This window comes from Macrobrachium nipponense, chromosome 11, assembly GCF_015104395.2.
Source record: "Macrobrachium nipponense isolate FS-2020 chromosome 11, ASM1510439v2, whole genome shotgun sequence".
Lineage (NCBI taxonomy): Eukaryota > Metazoa > Arthropoda > Malacostraca > Decapoda > Palaemonidae > Macrobrachium > Macrobrachium nipponense.
Genome location: NC_061087.1, coordinates 11,691,185 through 11,715,184, shown reverse-complemented (window position 1 = coordinate 11,715,184; position 24,000 = coordinate 11,691,185). Strand labels below are relative to the sequence as shown.

Sequence of the window (24,000 nt, the reverse complement as noted above, 5' to 3'; positions counted from 1 at the left end):
TGTTGGATTCTATAGGGACATATTTTCTTTTATAATCCCTATCTGTCATTTATACGACCGTTCTTTGTAAACTTATCTTCATGTTCATGTCAGTCTGCTCAGTAAAGGACATTGAATCTAAAGACCTCTCAGTACGCCTTTGTTTCATTTTCCTTCGTGGCTTTTGCTTTCATATATATATATATATATATATATATATATATATATATATATATATATATATATATATATATATATATATATAGTGTAATTTGGGATGCACAGAAAATTAGTAGCAATGCCATGCAGTAATAACTAAAGATATTACATGATCGCTTAGGACATAGTAGACTTGTAAAATTAGTGAACAATACAATGAAAAAGGCGCTTATAAACCACCCTTCTAGCGGTGGCAAAGGTTGTCTATGAAATTCCATGTATTTCATGTGACAAATCTCATGTCAGTCAAACTGGATGTTTATTGGGAAAGCCCCGTTGGGGATTAGTGTCGTCAGTGCACCTCACGCCGTGCGCTGTAAGCTTTGCTTAATTAAGGGTCTTTGCAGCGTCCCTTCGGCCCCTAGCTGCAACCAACCTCTCCCATTTCTTATACTGTACCTCCGTTCATATTCTCTTTCGTCTTTCCGACTTTTTCACTCTTTCCAAAAATTGCTTCCTGGCACCTACCGCTACGAGGGTTTCTTCCTGTTGGAACTTTTCAAACCTTCGTACTGTCACAGTTTCAACGTTTAAACGCCTAATGACTTCATAGTCCCAGCGCTTGGCCTTTGGCTTAAATATTGTGTTCTGTTCTCTCCATTATTGGGAAAGACAATTGAATAGCAAAGAAAGATGTGCGAGATACGCCCAGGATAGCACTGCCATTTTCATTTGATATCATCGCAATATATCTCGTGATCTTAGATGGAAAAATAAAGTCAGAAGTAGTGTGTATGTATTAGTATATTGCTATATACAGGAAGCTTTCGAACCAACTTGGTCAGCTGGCCTCTTCAGCCTAAATATACACAGAAATAGTAACACATTTAGGACAACATCTTTTGAGAGAAACTCATTACTTACAGCAATTAGGATGGAACGTTATGTAATTGAGTCTGATTGCCGAAAAGTTTTGATATGAAAATGAATATCAGCCTAGGAATGTATATTCTTTAAGTCTTTATTGCCGAAGAAAAGTGTAATATATGCAGAGTATACGTGAAATTTTGTGTTCTTGCAAGTTGTTTGTGGGTACATTATATATATATGTATATAAATGCACAGAAATATATATATATATATATATATATATATATATATATATAATATATATATATATATGCTTGAAATGATCAGAATACGTGATGTATTATTGCAGGTGTGCTAAGGGAAGAATTTTTTCATTTTTAACATCTGTGCTTGATTGTGTGTGTGTGTGTGTGTGTTGTTTGGAATTCATAAATGTAATGGTTTCATACATGATAAACTTTAAACTTACTTGCCGTCTCTCTGTCCCACTCACGCACTTTTTGTTTCAAAGTTGTTCATGAAGTTATCTAGTATCTATAGTTTTCTTATAATATGAAATATTAATCGCTTTTTTCCATCTTTATATGACTCTGCATCAACTATCAACATAGGGAAAGACTTCTCCGACACACGAACAGGGTCCCAGTTCGTGAATATTAATTACCTTGCAGAGACTACACAAAACATTTCGTTTGTCGTGAATCAGTGAATCATATTTCAGTCTCAGTAATGTCTTGTTGTCTTTAGTTCTCTTTTCTATAGAGGTAATGTTTCTTTCATTATGTTTTTCATTTGGAATCATAATTGTAATTTGAATGCTATTTCACATCTTATGAAGAATTTCTTGCTCTTTGTTTCGTAAGACGTTCAATGATGCCCGTTAGTTTTAGATGGCACGTTACATACGTATAAGTTATGACTGGAAATCTGTTCAGATGCCATCAGCGGTGGGGAGTCGTGCTTTTAGAACTTTTAAGTTGTTTCTGTTAATTTAAGGGATATTTCACTACTGTCAGCTTCAGTTGTGTATTTAGTGCTCTCTCTCTCTCTCTCTCTCTCTTCTCTCTCTCTCTCTCTCTCTCTCTAGCTTAACTTACTCCCAGTCAAAACGGTCTGCTCATATCCCAACGCCATTTTTAAATCATAATTTATGTTCCCGCCACTATCTCGAGAATTTGCTGTAGTTCATTTGTCTTTTTTCGTGGCGTAACTAAACCAACAATTATTGATATGATTGTGAAAATGACAGAAACGTCGATTACTATAACGAACTAACGTAGTGAATTTTGAAGCATCTGTTTGTGTTCATAGTCATTCGTTTTTCTGTTTATGAAACTTGGGTAATCCGTGCTATGTAACTCGTCACGTAAGTTAGTTTGAAGAAAATGAAGATTTGGCTGTTTTCCTCTAATTGTCTCATCTGTTATGGTTTACAATTTGTACATAACTAGCCAGCATACCCCACCCCTTTCTCTCTCTCTCTCTCTCTCTCTCTCTCTCTCTCTCTCTCTCTCTCTCTCTCTCTCATGCAAGGAACACTGCTGATCATTCGCACTTTGTGGCTATGATAAGTGATAGCAAACTGCAAAGCTCGTTTGTATAGCTGCTGTACTTTGGATGAAATTGCGAACTGTTTGAAATGAGCCGGGTATTGCATGTACTCATGGACTTGAGAAACACAGCGACCATTAGTGGGAACAGAATCAAACATACAGTTGATTAAGAAATCACAAAATTTCACTTAGTTTCTTTAGCTGTGAAAACTCTAATTAATTAGTTTCTTGATCTGGGAAAACTCATAACATGAAATTAATGTCTGACGACCCAACTTAGTCTAGTCAACTGAAACACACAATCGTGACTCAGAACAGTTTCAAAAAGAAATATCTCTACACTTTGCTCGTTGATGTTTATGCCAAAAGTGGACTATTGCTCACCAATGTTTTTCCAATCTTGCTAACTGCAACCATATAGAAAAACTGCAGGATGAACCACGTAATTAAAAAAAAAAAAAAAAACTTGCTTTAGTTCCATCTTGCGCTCGGCAGAAAGACCCCTTAAGGGGCTAGTGCCGTCGGTGCACCTCACGGGATGCACTGTAGGCTTTACAAAGAGTTCCTTGCAGTGTCCCTTTGGCCCCTAGCTGCAATCTCTTTCATTCCTTTTACTGTACCTCCATTCGTGTTATATTTCTTCCATCTTCCTACCCACCGTCTACTACAGTTGTTTCATTGTGGAACTGAGGTTTTCCTCCTGTTGCACCTTTCAGATCTACCTACTCACAGCGCTGAATGACCTCAGAGGTCTCAGCGCTTGGCCTTTGGCCTAAACTCTATATTTCATTCCATTCCTGAAAGTTGTAACGCTTAGACCTACAAAATTCAACCACAGTCGACACTAGACCGAAATTGTTTGCGCTTCGTTATTCGCACTCATGGCCTCTGTCTCGGGAAACTTACTTCCTTGCATTACAGCAGTACTAATCAACTAGTACCCGAATTTAAGATGAAGTAAATAATCAACCAGTACGCGAATTTAAAATGAAGTAAATAATCAACCAGTACGCGAATGTAAAATGAAGTAAATAATCAACTAGTACCCGTATTTAAAATGAAGTAAATAATCAACCAGTACGCGAATTTAAAATGAAGTTAAATTCCTGGATATCCGGAAAGCTAAGATAAAATGCCAACGTCGTATCACGCGCCCTAATACATTGGCGGGATTTGGAAGAGGACCTCGACGAGGTAATCCAGTATACCTCCTGGAGTTGGATAACATTCTAGAAGGAATTGTTTTTTCTTATTTTTTTGGAAATCCAGAGAGTCAACAATTGAGAAATGAAAATTTTTCCATGAGGATGTAGGAAATTATTTTAGCTTAATATCTTAAACGAATCCGGTTATGAGTGTTTCTACAAAAAAATAAGATATTCGGGTGTTCCCTCCTCTTCTTATGAGGGTAATAATCAGTCCCCACTTGCAATGCTTAAATCTGAGATTTAAAATGTAAATTATTATGCTATCTTATTAAATCACGAGTAAACTAATTGATTAAAACAGGTATCTTAAACTTCATGTCCCGGAATAAACAGCCGTATAGCCTCTCTCTCTCTCTCTCTCTCTCTGACATATAATATATAAGTATATGCACATTTATACATATATGTGTGTGCGTTTTTTGTGTGTGTGTATGTATGTATATATACGGAAGGCGTAGAGATTGTAGTACCAGGAAGACTATGGGAATGTGAGGAGAAGTAAAGATACGTTACACTGATGACTCAGTGTAACGAGAGAGAGAAAAAGTTTTAGTAGTGAGTGCATGCGGTCCATGATGGTAAACAGTGAGTATGATAGAGAGTGCTTTTGGGAGTGTTTGTTTCTGTGTCTGAGTTCTGAGGAGATAAGAAGGTGGTTTGCTGTTTATTTTAAATGCAATGATATGACGAAAAAAGAGGTGGCGTTTTTGGTACGTAAAAAATTCTTTGGTTAAATCAAAATAGCGCCTTTTGAAATGTGTTTGGGAAGCGCTTTGAGTGTTGGAATATTCGCAGATAGACTGGGGAGAGAGAGACAAGCGATTATATATTAGCACGAAGTAGTACCACGTTGATGGCAGATTCAGTTGAAGAACGTATTGGTGGTGAGAGTAGCTGAAGGCACAGCTGATCATTGGTTGGTTGGTTGAAGCTAAATTTAGAGTAGATGAAAGCTAGAGTTGTAATTGTGATTGACAAATGAGTTTGATGAGAAAGTGTGAGGAGCATACAAGAAGGAAAAACTGGAAGACCAAAGTGCAGTATATGAGGAGTGTGCAAAATAGACTGCAATGAGTTTATGTGACAGGAAAGGTAATAAAAACGGTAAGTGGTGAAATAGGAAATGGTAGGTTTAACGAAGGAAAAATGAGGTTATTAGAGATACAGTTACAGACAGAGGGGAAAATCATACCGATTTACAGGGCGGTAGATAGGATAGTCAAAAGGAAAATGAAAGAGAAATAGAAGGTAAATAATGAAAGTAGAGTAGTGAGTATGAGCTAGAACTTTTAGGGAATTTGTTCTCCAGTAAATGCAGTGAGAAATGTTACATTTTTCCATCTCAAGAGGTTATGGTGTTTGAAGTGAACGCAGTGCTGAGTTGATGGATCAAGTGTTTTGAAGATTATTCAGTTTGGAGGATAGAAGAGAGGCAGGATTGAATGACAGATGTATAAACAGAAGGGATTGGTGTAAATGTTAGAGATTTGTATAAGTGACTACTGTGGATGCATACCGGGCAGTTAAAACTTTGAGGAATGGGAAGACACCAGCAGTTGATGAGGTTACCAGTGAGATGCTGACCATGGTATGTAAGGCATGTGTAGATGAGGGAAATGTTCCGATGGCATGGATGAGAATAATTTTTCCTTTGTGTAAGGGTGATCTGGTAGCGGTGAATGCAAGAATTATAAGGAAATGACATTACGTGATATACCAGGGAAGGTGTTTCTGATAGGATCGATAAAGAGATAAAGAGACAATATGGAGTTTGTTGTGAAGAAGATGTTTTTATAATGTGAGGCAAAGTTTGTTGTAGGAAAATTCAGAGGGGAAGTAATTAATGTGGATTAATTATGTCTGAGGGAAAGGTATATTATATCTCCACGGCTTTTATTTTATACCTTCAAGGTTAGAATAATGAAAGAGGTCAGAGATTTGACATTAGATGCTTTTGCAAAATTGGGGGATAAGGAAAATGATCGTGAATGTAGTGTGGAATAACTGATGTTTACAGATGATGCAATAGTGTTTGGGGACAATGAAGAGAAACTGCAGCAACTTGAGAAGAACTTTGAAAATACTTGCAGGAGGAGGAAGATGAAAATCCATGTGAGCAAAGGTATGGTTTTACGCGGCTGAATGAAAACCAGAAAAATGGAACGATGAAAATTTAATAAGGCTGTTGGCAGAATGAACGCTGTTGACTCATACATATAAAATTTAAATATGGATGATGACAAGAGGAGCGAAGGAGTGAGTCACAGAATTAATGAAAGATGATGAGTTGTTGGATGCGCTCAAAATATAGTTAAAAAACAAATAAAAACTTTGTGTGAATACAGAAGCCTATACTCTGTTTTTTTCCATCTGTCCATCCGCCTGTGGTGTTTTTGTATGGTAACACTGCGTCCCGGGCTTTAAATAGTTACGGTATGTGTAAGTTTTAGGTAAATAAAAGGATATCTGGGTGTACATTTGCAACTGAAAAGTGTTTTAATAATTTACTGTATGCGAAGTACACCGTTAATATTCGAAATGGGATATTATTATTATTGTTGAATAAGGCTTAATGTAACTATCTAAAGCCCGGAATGCAGTGTTACCATACGGAAACACCACAGGCGAATGGACAGATGGAAAAAAACAGAGTATAGTGTAAAGCGATTGCTTTGCCAACTCTCTCTCATAATGACCATTCCTAATTTCGAATAATAATAATAATAATAATAATAATCATAATAATAATAATAATAATAATAATAATAATAATAATGATAATGTTCTAAAGGGCCCACAATAATGAAAATGTCAAAAGTTCGTGTATAATTTATAAACACTTTATAAAAGCCTTCGAACCCTTTTCTGGGTTCATCTTCAGGTTTTTTGAACTGAAGATGAAGCTAGAAAATGGTTCGAAAGCTTTTATAAAGTGTTTATAAATTATACACGAACTTTTAACATTTTCAGTATTGTGGACCCCTTAGAACACTGTATAAACTCTTGTGATAGAGTTTTTTTTCAACAAACAATAATAATAATAATAATAATAATAATAATAATAATAATAATAATAATAATAATTAATAATAATAATAACATGCAGACACACACAATGTGTAGGAATGTGAAGTGCATAACCGGAGACATTGAACCCCACCCTTCAATTTCAACTGAATGTTGAATGAAAACGGGAGACATTGTTTCTTAAGGATAGCGTAAGAGCGTAGGTGAAAGTGTGGATTAGAGTGTTTTGAAATTGATCAATCATTGGAGATACTATTGGGTGATTTCATGAGTTGGAAATTAGTATTCTCATAGAACAGTTTTTGTATCCATACACTAATCTTCCAACAAGGAAAAGAAAACACAGATACAGTAACTTTTTGGAAGTAATGTCCCACCAAAGAAAATGTAGAATAGTAAATGTAATTTGTTAGTGAAGTGTGGTTTCATATATTGTAATATTAAAGGAAGTTGTATATATTTTAGCGTTAACGTTACATGAAAGGTCTTCCATGAGTATTGTCACCTATTTTTTTTTTATTTTCCATTCTTTATTGCGGTGCACTGTAGGCATTACTTAAGGTGTCTTGTAGCGACCCTTCGGCTCGTAGTTGCAGCCACTTTCATTCCCTTTACTGTACCTCCATTCCTATTCTCTTTCTTCCATCTTATTTTCCACCTTCTAGCAATTGATTCATAGTGCAACTGCGAGGTTTTCCTCCTGTTATACCTTTCAAACCTTTTTACAGTCAATTTCTGTTTCAGCGGTGAATGACCTCATAGGACCCAGCGCTTGGCCTTTGGCCAAAATCCTGTATTCTATTCTATTCTATTTTCCATTCTGATATTCATAAGAATCAAATAGCTTGTCAGGCAACTTGCCGAATCAAATGAAGAGATCGGTATAAACACGCTGTCATTATCTTGCATCGAAGTTTTCACCTTCAAGGTAATGTTTGCATTGTCTTCACACAAATTGTTCTCGTGCAGCTCTTGGTTATTATTGCTTCCTCTGACACTTCCTCGAGGACAGTCGGCAAATCGACGAGAAAACGATAGAGGAGAAATTGAAGGGTGGAGTTAAATGGTTCCGGTTATGCGCTTCACAAATCTACACATTGTGTGTGTCTGCATGTATTAGGCTATTATTATTATTATTATTATTATTATTATTATTATTATTATTATTATTATTATTATTATTGTTTGTTGAAAAAAATAACTCTTATCACAAGAGTTTATTCTGTGTTCTAAGTGGTCCACAATAATGAAAATGTTAAAAGTTCGTGTATAATTTATAAACACTTCATAAAAGCTTTCGAACCCTTTTCTCTGTTCTTCTTCAGTTCAAAAAAGCTGAAGATGAACCCAGAAAAGGGTTCGAAGGCTTTTATAAATAAAGTTTGTTTAATAGATTATACACGAACTTTTTAACATTTTCATTATTGTGGACCCCTTAGAACATTATTATTATTATTATTATTATTATTATTATTATTATTATTATTATTATTATTAATTATTATTATTATTATTATTATTATTCGAGATTAGGAATGGCCATTATCGCGAAAAGCAAGGTTCCAATAAATACGTGAAAAAATAACAGAGAATAAAGGACAAATGAATAAAGATATATTAATAAGCGAATGACTATTTACATACAAAGACAGCATTGCAGGTCAGAAAGTCTCAGGGCAGCGGTGCATGTTTTTGAATAGCGTTAACACCCTGTGTGAAAGGAAACACCTCCCTCCTTCCCTCCCTCCCTCCTGCCTTTCTCCCTGTAGAATGGGGATGCTGATTCTCTGCAAAGCAGGTAGCACGCCCTAAGTCTTGGGTTCGTTGTGAACAAAGGCAGCGATAGAAGTGTCCTTGCTGACATAGAACTTGAGGTGGATGTCCAAGCCGGAAATGTTCCTGTCTTGGCCTAAATCTTAACTGCGTAAGATTGGTACTGACACCATTATCTCTTTGGGTATAGGAAGTCATACGAACAATCTGTGAAAAAGTAAGCGTTTGGATCTTAGCTCTTGTCATGGCATGTCAGGTATTCAGAACTATCATGACAGTGTTGCCCATACAAAGCGAGTCATGGAGAGGCTGTACCTTACGTGATCAGCCTAGCAATGGTGTTGGTCTTGTTGGCGTTCAGCTTCGTATACAACTGGCTACACATCTTACTGTCCTGTTCTAGTCTGTGCCAAGACTAGCAGAATATGAACTTTTGATGAGCAAATGACTGCCGCAAGAGTTGCATCTTTTGCATACTGTACTGCTATATTGTCCAAACTAGCAATCATGTAACTCCTGCAACACTAAGACATCGAAGGCCCCAGAATGATTAATACCTTGCCGAACTTCGCACACGATAATGTAAAGTCTACGTTCACATGGGTAGAATGTTGAGAGTTTTAGATTGGAAATGGAAATTAAACAATCAGTTCTCTTTATTTATCAGGCGAAGTTAAGCTGATCCGCACCGCATTATTTTGCAATTCATTGGTTTCATAAGAGAGTGCAAGAAGTACGTTTATATTTGTATTTTATCCTTTTATAGGTTTCTTTTTTGTTGGCACCGAGTTGGTGTCCTAACTGGATCTTCGCTTTATTTATTATTGCCCATAAATCATTTGATAGACCTTGCTTGATATTCGTTAATGAGTTAGGGAGGGCTGAAGTATTCTTTATATATATATTATATATTATTATATATATATTTTATATATACCTACGTACACACACGCACACACATTTACATATATACGTGTATGTATATATATGTATGTATGTATGCATGCATGCTATGTATGAATGCGTTTAAGTTACATCCATCTTAAATGTTGATTCAGGATGAATTCCATATGCAGACAACTCGAGCTATACCACTCATTTCCAACTTGTATACTTACGTTTTAGCTTCTTGGATATTAATGGCTTTCCATTCCAGCACCACTTCCACACACTAATGTAGTAAGTAGCCCTTCTTAGGGCCTCCACACATACGTCCTTTCCGTGTGACTAAATCACCTTGAAGTAGTGATACATATTTTCACCCAGACTAATAATGTTTTGCCCCATCTTCTCGGTATCTTTACGTTCCTCACTACCGATAATACCTATAAAATTATTCCTTTCGACTGCTTCCACCCATTGTTCCGTCATCCATGTAAATTGTAAGGAAAGTTGACATTTATGTATTAACACTTCCGTTTCCTTGGCCCCTTTGCTTTGCTTATGGACCTTTTCAAGATATTGCTGCCTTCATTGTTGCCCATTGTGTATCTTGTAATCCATCACTTCTCTCTTCCTGCCAGGTTCTCTTACATTTACTCTTATGTACTGATTCTAGTCAACCACTCGCAGTTTTCCGTCATCCATACTAAGCCCCTGTAGTGGGGTAGTGCCGCTATCGCACCTTGATAAGGTAGCTCTTGATAAGGTTCTTTGCAGAGTCTCTGCGGCCCCTAGCTGCAACTACTTTCATTCCTTTTACCGTACCTCCGTTCATTTTCTTTCTTCCATCTTACTTTCCTTAACCCTCTCCCAACAGTTGATTCACAGTGCAACTGCCTTGAGGTTTTCCTCCTGTTACACCTTTCAAACATTTTACTGTCAATTTCCGTTTCAGCGCTAAATGACCTTACAGGTCCCAGTCAGTGCTTCACCTTTGCTGTAAATTCTATATTCTGTTCTATCTATAATTAGATGTGTTATGCAAGTTTTCGACCCTTTCACTAGTATCTTCAGCTTCTCTTCACTGTCATTAGTCAACTTTTAGATATTTATGCCATCTGCAAGCATTAAACACTCAGCCATTTCCAACTTTTCGCTTTATTTAATCTTAAAAACGTGCCTCTAATTCTGTGCATATCCTAACTACTCTCATTACACCATTCGTGAAAATCTTGTCTGTGACCCAATTTTACACATAACAAATCACGAAAACTAAACATTTTAATTTAAATAAAAAAATTTAGTTGTTTAATTTTTTTAAATGAACAAATGTGTGCGACTGACATAAACAGTTTATATGTGTAGGTATGCTCTAGTCTGTGTGAGTTCTTCAAGTGTGATGTTCTTTAATGAAAATTCATTCATATCATCATTGCCATGATGATGTGAATGATCTAAGTATCCTACATTCGTGTATTCATTCCTTCATGAATGATTCAAGTATCATGCATTCTTGTATTCATTCATTCAGTCTTCGTATTCTAGGACATGTTTTTCTTCTATCACTGGAACTTCATATATATATATGTATATATATATATATAATATATATATATATATATAATATATATGTATATATAAATAGTAATTCATATATATGTATGCACACACATAGATATATATATATAGTATATATATATGTATATATATATATATATATATATATATATATATATATATATAAATAGTAGTTCATCGCACATTATCTGCACCTTCCAAAGTGCATCTCGATCAGTGGTTATAAGCCGTCAGTAGGACCAACTACGTCACTTCCCGTTTTTCTCCCTCTTGTATCTTTATCCAAACCTACGCTACTTTATGGCCTACTTTCCCACCCAAATCCCCAACACCCACCTTCCCAGTCCCTAAGTCATTCTTACTGTGACTTCAAGCGACGATGCAGTTCATCCCTATACCCTAAAGTGGTTCTCTTGTGTTTTATAATCCATATACATTTTTATCAGTTTATATATTAATTTGTTAATTCACTTCTTCATTTTCTAATAATTGATCTTTTCTTTCTGTATATCCTGTTAACCTCTGTTACTTCTTTTATAATTTACATACATTTTTATTAGTTTATCAATTTCTTAATTCTCTTTTAACTTTTTTAATGACTGATCTATTCATTGCATATCCTATTACCTTCTGTTACTTCTTATATAATTTACATACATTTTTATTAGTTTAATTATCAGTTTCTTAATTAACTTTTTTTCTTTTTTAATGACTGATCTCTTCTTTCTGTATGTCCTGTTACCTGCTGTTACTTCTTTCAAATAAACCCCATATTCTTTGGAAGCTTGAATTTCAAGTCAATGGCCCTTGTGGGTTTGTTCCTTTTGAACTGGTTTCATCTTACGTGTAATAATAATTATAATAATAATAATAATAATAATATTTATTACCTCTTCCCCTTTGCAAATGAACAGTTGTCCCACCCATCCTTTCTTTTCGGAGCGTTTCTCTTATCCAGAAACAGCTTGCAAAGGCAGGTTCAACTTATCTGTTCTTGTATCACCAAGCCTCGTCAGTTGGTGCGCTTTCTTAACCCCCTAATTGCTATTCTTCGCGAGTAAGCGCAGTAGGATTCATATGAAACTGTACACCACATTTCTTGCTGACATTTTTTTTTTTTTTTTTTTTTTTTTTTTTTTGAACGCGCATGAATTTTTGAATACATGTTTGAATCAAAATGAATGTTTTTTTTATTGAAGTATATAATTTATTGCTTACACAATCTCTCTCTCTCTCTCTCTCTCTCTCTCTCTCTCTCTCTCTCTCTCTCTCTCTCTCATATATCGCTTTAGTAATTTGCAGAACCGACGTGCTGTATATAAAGAAAATGAACCCTTTTTTGTTTCTTATGCACTGAACATAGTGTGTGGTACTCATTAGTAATACAATTACTGTAATTTTTGAAATCTTAGTTTTTAATCGACGGTGATTTTTTGGTTCGTTTTCTGTGTTGTGAAATTACCATTGACTCTTAGCCTATGCATTTCATTTTTATGTGTTAGAAGTATTAACTTGAGGCATTAATCTACGGGTTTTATGTGAAATATTTCAATACTGAAGAGCATTTGCATATCTGAATGTCTAAATATGCAAATTAGTACATTTCTTTTCCTGTGTTCCATATTGTTATTGAATCATTAAAACTTCGCCTACAGAGGTTTAAGTTTATTACTTATTATCAGGCTAACTTTATGGCATGAGCCTTGGCTATAATGCAATTCTCTGTTATTCCCACAAGATTGTGCTAATCAAGATTCTCTCTCTCTCTCTCTCTCTCTCTCTCTCTCTCTCTCTCTCTCTCTCTCTCTCTCTCTCTCAGGCTGTGCATAAAATATTTTTTATTAGAAACCAATTAAAGACTGGCTACTTGGTCGAACCATCATTAGCGGAGACGTTCCATATTCATGACCACATATTTTTCTAATTCGAGATTTGTTTACCGATGATCTTCACATCTTTATACAAATGGCCGAATATTATACCAAGCGCGGCGAAGGAGATGATTCATTGCACTCCCGCGGACGTAATGAAATGCAAATGCTTCCAGATACAGGGTCCCTACCCACGGAGGAAAAACAAGTCTCCTCGAATGAGGCTCGAGAGATTATGCAGTGAAAAACAGGCAGGGTGACGAGGTGAAAGGTTACAGGATATATCCGGAGGAGACAATGAGTCGGAGAAACGCATTGGGATCATAACTGGTAGCCGGCTGATTCTTCTTGCTATGAAATCACCTTCTATAAAAGCAAAGCGTGTAAGGGATACTTCACAATGACGTCAACTCTGAAGATATTACCCATTTGCTTAAACTATTAAAGGATACGCAGTATTTGTGAATACAATGGAAAAGGCACTTAGGAACGAGTCGATTTTTCTCGTTATGGAATCAACTTCTGACTTACAGATTATACTTTACAATGACGTCAACTCTAAAGACATTACCCATTTGCTTAAAATATTAAAAGATACGCAGCATTTGTGAACAGTACAATGAAAAAGGCACTTATAAGCAATTTGATTTTTCTTGCTATGATACCACCTATAAAAACAAACTTACAGATGATTCTTTACAATGACGTATACTTTCAAGACATTACCCATTTGCTTACAAAAGGAGTGTAGATAAGCAGCATTTATGAATACAATGACAAAGGCACCTAGGAACAAGCTGATTTTTCTTGCTGTTAAATCAACTTTTGACTTAAAGATCATCCTTTGCAATGATGTCAACTTTAAAGACATTACCCATTTCATTTGCCTCAAGAATTAGTAGGGACGTAGCAGTTGAGAAGCGTGCAATAAAAATGGCACTTTTAGGTCAGTTGATGAAAAAACTTATACATGATACTTTACAATGACGTAAACTGGTAACTTTAAAGACATTACGTATTTCATTTAAAAAATTAGAACAATCCAAGGAAAAAGGCACATGAGAAAATAGCTGATTTATTTCTTATAAAATCACCCCAGCCCCCTCAAAAACTGGAACACACCGATACTGTGCTGCAGTGATGTAAACGGGTTACATTATGAAGCCGCATAATGTAACCTCAAATGGGTAGACTTCTACTCGCATACCACAACTGTCCCCCTGAACGCTGCGTTCAGTACCAGCCAAGTGGGAATGAAGGTTAAACCAAGCGTTAAAATGTCGGCAAATTTGCAAGACATTCTTTAAGAACTTGAAACATACATAAATAAAAGACGGCAAATAACTGTAACATTAAAATTGCAATAGATTTGATTTTTTGTATTACGCACATTATGGAGACTTGGGAGCACATGAAAAATCCAATATCGAGTTGTGGTATTAAAGTATAATAATGCCATCAAACGTTCCATTATGTACTATGCTATACGATAGAGTACTATAGTGTACTATAGTAAGTTATACTTCACTAGACTTACTTTTGGTCCTTCTTGGGCAGCTTGGAGATCCGAAGGCTTGCAGACATTGGGTTTTCCCTGGGTGTCCAGGAGGCTCTTGTCCTTGCCATCTTTCCTGGAGAAGAGGTGAGCCGCCCGTTTGGACCGCAGGTACCGAAGTATCCTCTTGCAGAAAGCGGTCCAGGTGGGAACGTGGAGCTTATCGGTCCGATAAAGTCTCTCTTGTGCTATGAGAGTCATGGTTAATTTGAAGTCTTTTCGTGTCCAGATATATCAGTTTCTTTAAATTGCACACCCCCCCCTGCCTGTGATCTGGAAAAAAAGCTCATTTCTTTATGCATCTGTATATTTTTCGGTTGATGTGTTTTTAGATAACTAGTGACGAAGATAGATGGGTTCGGTTGATCTGCAAGGAAGCTTCTTTTATTCCTCCACGTCTTTGCTTCCTTGCTATACTTTGGTTAGGTAGTTTTGTATATATATGTTTATATGTGCATTCACATAGTTTATATATGTAATGAATATATATTGTATGTGTATATATATATATATATATATCTATATATGCATATATATATATATATATATATATATATATATATATATATATATATATATGTATGTATATATATTTATATGTGTAGTATATAAGAATTAATATATTGTATGTGTATATATATATGTATACTGAATATGTGTATGTATATGTGTATTAAATATATCTATTATAGTATATGTACATGCATACATACATACATACATAATACATACATACATACATACGTACACATATATAGTGTATAATTTCATAATGGAATTAACACTGCAATAATTAATAAGTGCAAGGCAGTATGTTGATGAGTTTTTTAACTTTCATTTTCTTCTTAACTATATACACCTTATATATATTTATATGTGATGTATGCCTCATAAAAGGAGCAGCATGTTAAGTGTTGAGATGTGTTCCAGCATAAAAGAGAAAGCAAGTGATGTGTAAGATAAGGTTCCACCCAGCAGGTATGCTTTATTACTATGCCGAGAAACACTTGTTTCAGCATTTGTTGTCGGTGTTTGTGGACATCTGGCACACACCGATCTGACATTCGCATGAACAACTGTGAATCAGTACATTTTAAGTTGTAATTCCACTGTATTCGCTCAATAGTGAACAGTGACTACAATTTTCATTGTCAGTGTATTTACATTGTTCAAAAACTTAATATGGACACCAATATGACTTCGATATTTGTCTCAAGATGTAGGTCTGCTACACACGATTATTTCACTACTCTTGTATGTACACCTGCCCCCCCCACGGCACAGACAGACAGACAGACACACACACACACACACCTTCCTTGCACTGCACCGGCCGTACACCTGGTGCGCACACGGTCGCTACACGCCTTCGAATGATTGGTCCCGCCAGAACAAGTGAGCGGCGACTCTCTTCCCCGATACGACGATTCCAAAGCATTTGGTGGCCTCTCGTCCTCCTCCTCAGCCACCGCCTCCCATCTTCCACCCCGTCGGTACCTGCATCCTATAACAAAAGCGAGAGAGAGAGAGAGAGAGAGAGAGAGAGAGAGAGATACGAGAGCCTGATACAAACCCACTCAGATATACTACACCAACACACTCACGCACGCGCGTGAAGGACGAAGCAACGGTTCTGCACGTACTTCCCTAATAATGAAGGTGGAAGCGTATCGATTGCCAGTATTATTCATATACATTGCGTGCACAAGTGGCTGTTTTGGTGTATGTGATATGTTTTCTATTGTTATTAATAACATTTGGGGGCGACACGTTGTAGTTCCGCGTTTTGTCGTTAGTAGATCTATCTTTCTATATTGTGTTGCCTGTACATATCGCCATGGACATAGGTGTTCTAACTTTCTATCTATCGTTATGAACACATGTGTTGTCTATGAATCTATCATTACGAACATAATTGGTTTATTAATATTTCTAAGTAATTCAAAAGACATTGATGTTCTGTATACGAAATAAATTCTAAAAAGAATGATGCTGTTTATTGCGAAAATTTTATTTTGATAAGTAGTTAGTCCTCTTTTTTTATTAGAACAATAATGTTTACGGTTGAATGTGTCAGCCACTTGAGGCAGTTTTCCCGATTGGCTCAGAACAGGAAATTTAAGACCCAAAAAATCTCCATTGGTGAATCAAATCATTATCTCAGTTCTTGGCCTTTGGCCTAAACTCTATATTCCTGTCTGAAGCGAGACTACAAAGATTTAGGATTTAATAAACAGAAAATTCTTGCGTGCTTGGATTTACTTACACTTCAGGCGATTTCGTTATGAAAACGTTAATGTTTTAACAATGATCGTCATCTCCTTTCCAGAGGTGTTTGCATATGGAACAGTTCCACAGGTCAAATTTAATAAAAGAGGCCTTGAAGGAGCAGAATTGTCGTTTTCCAAAATCATGAGTCACTATCTTGTGTCACCTGGAAGTGATTCTTAAGCCTACGTATACATTAGTATTTGATATATATTTAATAGAGCTTAATGGGTTTTAATGATTTGAGAGTTTCTTTAGATAAAGGTTTCTTTTTTATTGCAATATGATTTTAAATGTATTTTTTATGTTTGTTAATATGACTTTTAAAATGATTATTGATAACGGAATATATATCTTTCTGAATCTAATTTAATGAAATATTAACGCTATTTTCGTAGATTATACTAAACTGAGTACTTTACGGATTTGATATACGTACCATTTTACCAGTTGAATACAATAACAGTGGGTTTTGGAATATTACACTCTTCTGTCACTACAGATTTGTTAAAACTGGGTATCTATCATATGCCATTAATATATTCTCTGTTAACGCTTGACCACTTTTTATAACAGTTTTTTTTCTATTAAACTATTGATGAACCCCTCGTATGAGACTGAATTTGTTTTTATAATAATGGAACGTCAATTTCCGCTTTCCTTTATGATTTCTTTTGTCACTGACTGTGTATGAAACTTTGATATATGTGATTGAATTTTTGTTGTAATTATGATACTATGATACATTGATTATGACATGTTTATGGACATACATAGCATGTAAATCTATTTGGTAGTGTTTAAGGGCATATACAATTTACATGTAAATTGATTTTGACGTGTTTACTGGCATATATTACTTGTAAGAAATAGTTTCGGTACATAAAGTAGGTCGTCCTTTGCTATTGTACAATGAAAACTTAATTAATTTTGTTTGTTCGTTTGTTTCTTGTGTAAATGTTGGTGACTATTGCTACGTGTAAATGTTGGTGACTATTGCTACGTGTAAATGTTGGTGACTATTGCTACGTGTAAATGTTGGTGACTATTGCTACGTGTAAATGTTGGTGACTATTGCTACGTAGCGCAGCTACGAAATAAAACTCATTATCACAACCACTCTCTACTCTTGATTACAGACGTCTCCAGTCTAATCTATCTATCTATCGGTCTATGTGGTTACCGTTATGCACATGAATGTGCAGTCTGTCTGTCTCTCTCTCTTGATATGTGTGCAATGCATCTGTTTAATGTGTGCGTGTTTGTTGAAATGGAGAAATATGTAGCCTAAAGTAGATTTAATAGCTTTCTCACTTGCAATCATAATTTGAATTTATATGGAGGACGGGAAAGAGGAGAGGAGAGAAGGAGAGAGGAGGAGAGAGAGAGCGGAGAGGAGAGAGAGAGAGAGAGAGAGATTCATGTGTACATCGAGATTTGACTGAGCCATCTCACACAGTGCGCAGGTGCAAGGACACTGGATATATTCAGATTTCTTCATAGTGAAAAGGTAGAGAGACGATTTTTAATTTCTTCTTCGAATTATAATAGATAATTGGAAGAGGAGGAAGAGATTTTTTTTCTTTTCACCTCGTGATCCGAATATTAAATGATGCCAAATACAGGCACCCACATACCACATCCCCTCGGTGATTGTGGCATTGACGGGGTCAGGTGAGTTCCCCTGATATGGCGCTCAGGGCCAAAGAATGGCATTATTCTCGTATTTTCGGGTGACCTCATTGCTAATGGATACGCAGAAGGCCTCCATTTTTTTTTTATCTCTCCCAGATCATCAACAAAAAAAGGTTAATGGAAATTACTGAGCGGTGCTTTTGCGCACATTGATGCTTTGCATGTAATTCACGATTGATATGTAAATTGACTTGAAATAGAATACTAAACCAGTTAGTCAGTCCTGATGAATAACTGTGGTTACATCACTTGTCCTCCATCACGCTTTGAACAGTTTGGATTTAGAATCTCATTTCTCAAAGGCAGGTGAAAAGTTAAATTTCATGCATATTTTTACCCTATTAGGTACGTCGGTGAGGGATGCATTCAGCAAATCAGTGGACGACGTGGTTACTTATTCTTTTTATTATACTTCCAAATGGATTTTCTTCACCGCGTCGTATATTGATATATGTGGTGCCCAGGGCGTTGGACTTCCTATTCACTTACTACTCGTACGTTTCATCTTTTATTCATAGGGCGGTATTACTTGAGTTATGTTTTTGCTCTGTTCAGGCGGTTATGGATGTATTTCTTTACTTGTTTGCCGAGTTATCCATACTGTTAATCTTCTGTTATTTTGTGTTTTCTCTTTTTTAGCATATGGGTCTTGTGTTCAGTTCAAGTTTTGTTTGCGAGTGAGTGCCGTTTGAGGCTTTTCAAATGTTAATGTTTTCCTATTTGATTAATTTAATAATAATAATATTATTATTATTATTATTATTATTATTATTATTATTATTATTATTATTATTATTATTATTATTATTATTATTATTATTATTATTATTATACGAAAGTCAGTTGTACAAGTCATTTGTAAGTAATGTCGATCTGTTTCCCAAAGACTGGAGTAGTTCTTAGAGCGTATGAAGTACAGAAGGATGGAAGGGGCGGGTGGTAGGTGGGGGAAAAGGGGTGGGGGAAGTATTTTGATTTTATTACAGCTACATACAACCATTACTTGAGCACTGAAATGGTTGAAGGTGCTAGATCACAAATATGGCCAGCCATTTTGCCAACGACGTGAATTATTACTCTGTATCTTGAACAAAAGTATATATTGAACTTATATGTCTAGTGTTTTATAAATATGTATGTATATATATATATATATATGTGTGTGTGTGTGTGTGTGTATATATATATATATATATATATATATATATATATATATATATATATATATATATATATATATATATATATATATATATATATATATAGGATCTTCGACTTGCTTTCAGACGCTGACCAAATTCTTGTAGTAAGGGAAGGTGGCTTAACAAAGTAGGATTTTTTCCTTTTAATTTGATCTGTTTGCTAACACCAACAATCTTAATCAAAATGTTTGCTGTATGGATCGTTAAGGAAAAAATAATAATAGAATCGGCATGAAATAAAAGTCAATGCGTCCAGGAAGAAAGAAGACCAAAAGAAATCTGACAGGTATGAAGGTCGCCATACGGACGTTTATATATTCATAAGTATCAAGTGACACGTAAAAGTTGTATAGCTGGTCAATGTGTCTTCCTCCTTCCTTCCCATCCTTGGCAATATGGCAGAAGATAAATGCGTATGGACACATTTGCACAAACAACCGAGCGCTGAACTCAACACTCTCGAGCAACACCGACACTGAATGAAATTGGTCACAGGGTGTAAGTAGCAAGGTTATCGGCTGACGTCATGCGCATTTTTATTAAAATTATTATTCTAGCATAGTACTTGTATGCACAAAACCTTACCTTACGAAATGCGCTGATTCGTAATACATCTCTGCTCTTTTCCAGATCTAGCTGGTCGCCTGACGGCGACTGTTCCAGGCACCTCGGCGTTCCTCTTCGGCTCCGGAGACCCTGAGAACCGCGGGCTCGTCCAGCGCAGGAAGGAAGTCGGATGGTTCCGGAAGCCGGTTCGCTACGAGAAACTCGTCCATGACCTCGGCGCGCCACCGTCAGCAAGATATGGGCTAACCGGTAACTTAATAAGCATGTGTTTTAGTCTCTAATTGTTTTGTATTCGTTTGTTGACTCTCTCTCTCTCTCTCTCTCTCTCTCTCTCTCTCTCTCTCTCTCGTGAGAATGCCAGTTTAATTATTTTGCACAGAGGACAAAAGATTTCGTAACATTTTTCTGTGATGGTAAGGGCTTTGAATTCGAGTACTTAAAGACGCTCCGGATTTGTTATTCACTTTGTTTAGGTAGTTCTACTAAAGACATAACGCTTCTCCTTACCGCTAAAGTCTCGCAGTATCTCTTATTAAGATTTGGAAATGTTCCCTGTACAGTTTATCATTTCCTTACTGTTAATGTACTGAAAAAGCAAGAGTCACAGATTGAAAGCCGCGATTGTTTTGTAAAATGAAATTATATTTTGATTTAGCATTACATTTTAGAGGGTGGAAATTTCTTTTTTTTTAATGCTTGGTCACGTTATGGAAACTGTTATTGCAGATTATATTTAAATATATCTTTAATCGTTTTTGTACATTATAGGGCAGCGAAGCTGGTTTTGGGTTAATAGCTCATGAAACTGCGGGATTTGAGGCAGTTAATCATATAATCATCAGATTTAGGAGCCCATTTCTTTAATGGAATTTGAATCTTCAAAAGAAATTATTATGTTAATAGTAACATAAGTTTTCTCGAAAGTGAGTTGAATTTGTGGGGATCAAGACTAACCTTGCTGTAGATGTGGAAGCCTTTAAAAAAACGATTCTTTTCGTTATAATTTCTGTTGCTCGGTAAATAGAGCGAAGCAAAACTATTAAAACCTTACTTGCGAGTATTCGTCAACCTTCGCTCGTTTCCTTACATGTTTATTTATATATTTGGTCTTTTCTTGTGAATTTCTCTATACTCCCTTCCCTGTCCTTCATTTGTCTAGTAATCCTTCACATATGTACTTTTCAATACAGGATTGGTAAGCTAAATGAAGGCCTTGAAGGCTCTTCCCAATGTGGTGTATGCGTTTTCTGAATAATAATAATAATAATAATAATAATAATAATAATAATAATAATAATAATAATAATAATAATAATAATAATAATAATAATAATGGTGAAGAAATCCTGATTGAGACATTGGCATCAGTATTAATTTAAATAAAAAAAATATGAAAAAAGATTTTTCGAGAACTTGCTCGATTTTCTTTATGAATAAAATAATAATAATAATGATAATGCTGAGAATCGAGTAGGTTCTCGAAAGGTCTCTCTCTCTCTCTCTCTCTCTCTCTCTCACTATATATATAACATATATATATATATCATATATATATATATATATATATATATATATATATATATATATATATATGGCTTACATTAACTTATATAATAAACCTCATATTAGCGTTGACATTTAGTGACTCGTGCGAACGTGAGGTTCTCTTCGATAATAATAATAATGATAATAGTAGTTATAATAAGAGACCGGCAAGGACATCGTGTTATCATCCCATTTTGCCATTCAGGTGGGCTGATTATGCACAGAACATAATTTAAGAGAATATATTAAACGAATTTTAGTATTTAAGATGGAGATCACCCATGGCCCGAAGAATAATCGGTTGAATGATGGTGACATGTTAATCCTGTCCGACACGAGTTATCAAGATACTGGACTAAACGTAATTCTCGGGCCCAGAAAAACCAGTTCTCCGGTAATGGTCCTTGTCCCTATCTAGATCTAGCTCGAGGAAATGATTAGTATTGCAGAAGCGTGTTTAGTCCGCGTTGTCTCATCCGAAAGTGTAATTTTTATGTTGATCGCAGTACGCAAGAAAACACACGAGAGAGAGATTCCGGCCTTAATGGGCTTTTTTGCTTAAGTGATTAGGAAACGCGCCATCTCTTGTTTCTCATTACTGGGGTCTGGGTCGTCCAATACCTACCTAGTCTTGGAAGGCAGGTTGAATTCATCTGGAGAAATATTGTGTGTCTTTTGTTGCCGCTTTCTCTCTCTCTCTCTCTCTCTCTCTCTCTCTCTCTCTCTCTCTCTCTCTCTCTCTCTGTATATATACATATATATGTGTGTGTGTTTTTCTGTATGTATGTATGTATGTATGTATGTATGTATGTATATGCAAATGAAAATGTCTAAGTTAAAGGAAACTTGTGGCATTTTGCCCATAAGTTTCAGCTATTCTTAGGAATTATATACATATATATGTATATATAGTGTTTGTGTGTTTGTTTATGTATGTATACTTTTTAAATGTAAAGATGGCAATGCTGTAAATTTTCATGATGTCAATCATTTTTAAATTTGAAAAAACGATTGGTTGTATTATCGGGCAACGTATATGAAACATGTTAAGGGTAGGAGCTTAGGAAGCCATTAACCTAGGGGAAAAGGCTTATACATAAATACATACATACACACATTATATATGTATATATATATATAGATATATATATATATATAAAATATATATATTATTTTTTATATTGTGTTTTGAGCTACCAGTCCTTCCAAAATAGTGTAGGGAGACTCTGAATATATCATATTTAGGGAAACGACTTCTATCTGCTTTCTGAAAAATCTGAAGCTCCTTGTAGCTTGAACAAGGCGTGATCCGACCTCCAGTTAACTGGGGTGTGTGCTAAATTCTACGTCAAATAGAGCATTGTTTCAGTAACGAAAATTAAAATAAATATACTATATTTAATATGAAATAATTGTTCGGCACCGTTTCACATGCGCATTATTTATTTTTTTACATTTGCATTCTAATAAGTAAATCAAAGATATCCTAGCCTTCAAATCCCGTATCTTTAACTCAACGCGAAACACCTTTTTCGGACCTATTTAGGATATTCCACAGGGCTTTCCTACCGCCCTAACAAGAACAACACCATCAAGAACAACAACAAAAAGAACAACAAAGTAGTTTATAGGCTTGTTCCTCTGCATCTGCCCTGATCGGGATTCGAACTTACTCTTTTGTGGATACTTGGGTGGCAGTGACACGATCCATTTACTTGATTTCAATTTTAAGTACGGAAACCGAATTCATTGGGAACGTCTATCACAGATTCGAAATCAGTGGTTATCTGCATTGGCTGAATGGATGATGACACTGTCACCCATAAATAAATTTTGATATGGGTACGATGACTTATCAGAGATATAATTAGCTTTGTTTGCATGTTATTCCTAAGGCAAAGTTGATATCATAGTAATGGGTTGTTTATGGCGCAATATTTGGAAGTATATCCGTAAATCCAAGGCATTAGGTGAGTGAAACTTGGACTTTGAACAGATACGAAAGTTCTTGTTCAAAGTCCCAGTTTCACTTACCTTCTACAGTGGATTTAAGGATGATCGTAAGAACGTCTTCTTTCATGCTACATTGGATATATATATATATATATATATATATATATATATATATTATATATAGTATATATATATATATATATATATATATATATATATATATATATACATAATGTGTGTGCGTATGTATGACTGAATCACGAAAGTTTGGAACGTGATAAATGCATAAATAAAGGTATAAACCACGAAGGAAAG

The 24,000-nt window shown here is 35.4% G+C and overlaps 2 protein-coding genes across 2 annotated transcripts in view; one reads left to right on the top strand and one right to left on the bottom strand.

Moving 5' to 3' along the window:
• LOC135223006 (BTB/POZ domain-containing protein 6-B-like) overlaps positions 1-15,906 on the bottom strand; it is a 106,237-nt gene extending 90,331 nt beyond the window's left edge. The window contains exons 1-2 of the mRNA XM_064261532.1: positions 15,770-15,906; positions 14,438-14,728 (exon numbers count right to left, since the gene is read on the bottom strand). Of these exons, the coding sequence (XP_064117602.1) occupies positions 14,438-14,656 (219 nt within the window). The 5' untranslated portion in view covers positions 14,657-14,728; positions 15,770-15,906. The remainder of the gene's footprint in view (positions 1-14,437; positions 14,729-15,769) is intronic.
• LOC135223666 (glutamate formimidoyltransferase-like) overlaps positions 1-24,000 on the top strand; it is a 236,909-nt gene that overhangs the window by 202,340 nt on the left and 10,569 nt on the right. Inside the window, exon 3 of the mRNA XM_064262369.1 lies at positions 20,251-20,436. Coding sequence (XP_064118439.1) covers positions 20,251-20,436 — 186 coding nt within the window. The remainder of the gene's footprint in view (positions 1-20,250; positions 20,437-24,000) is intronic.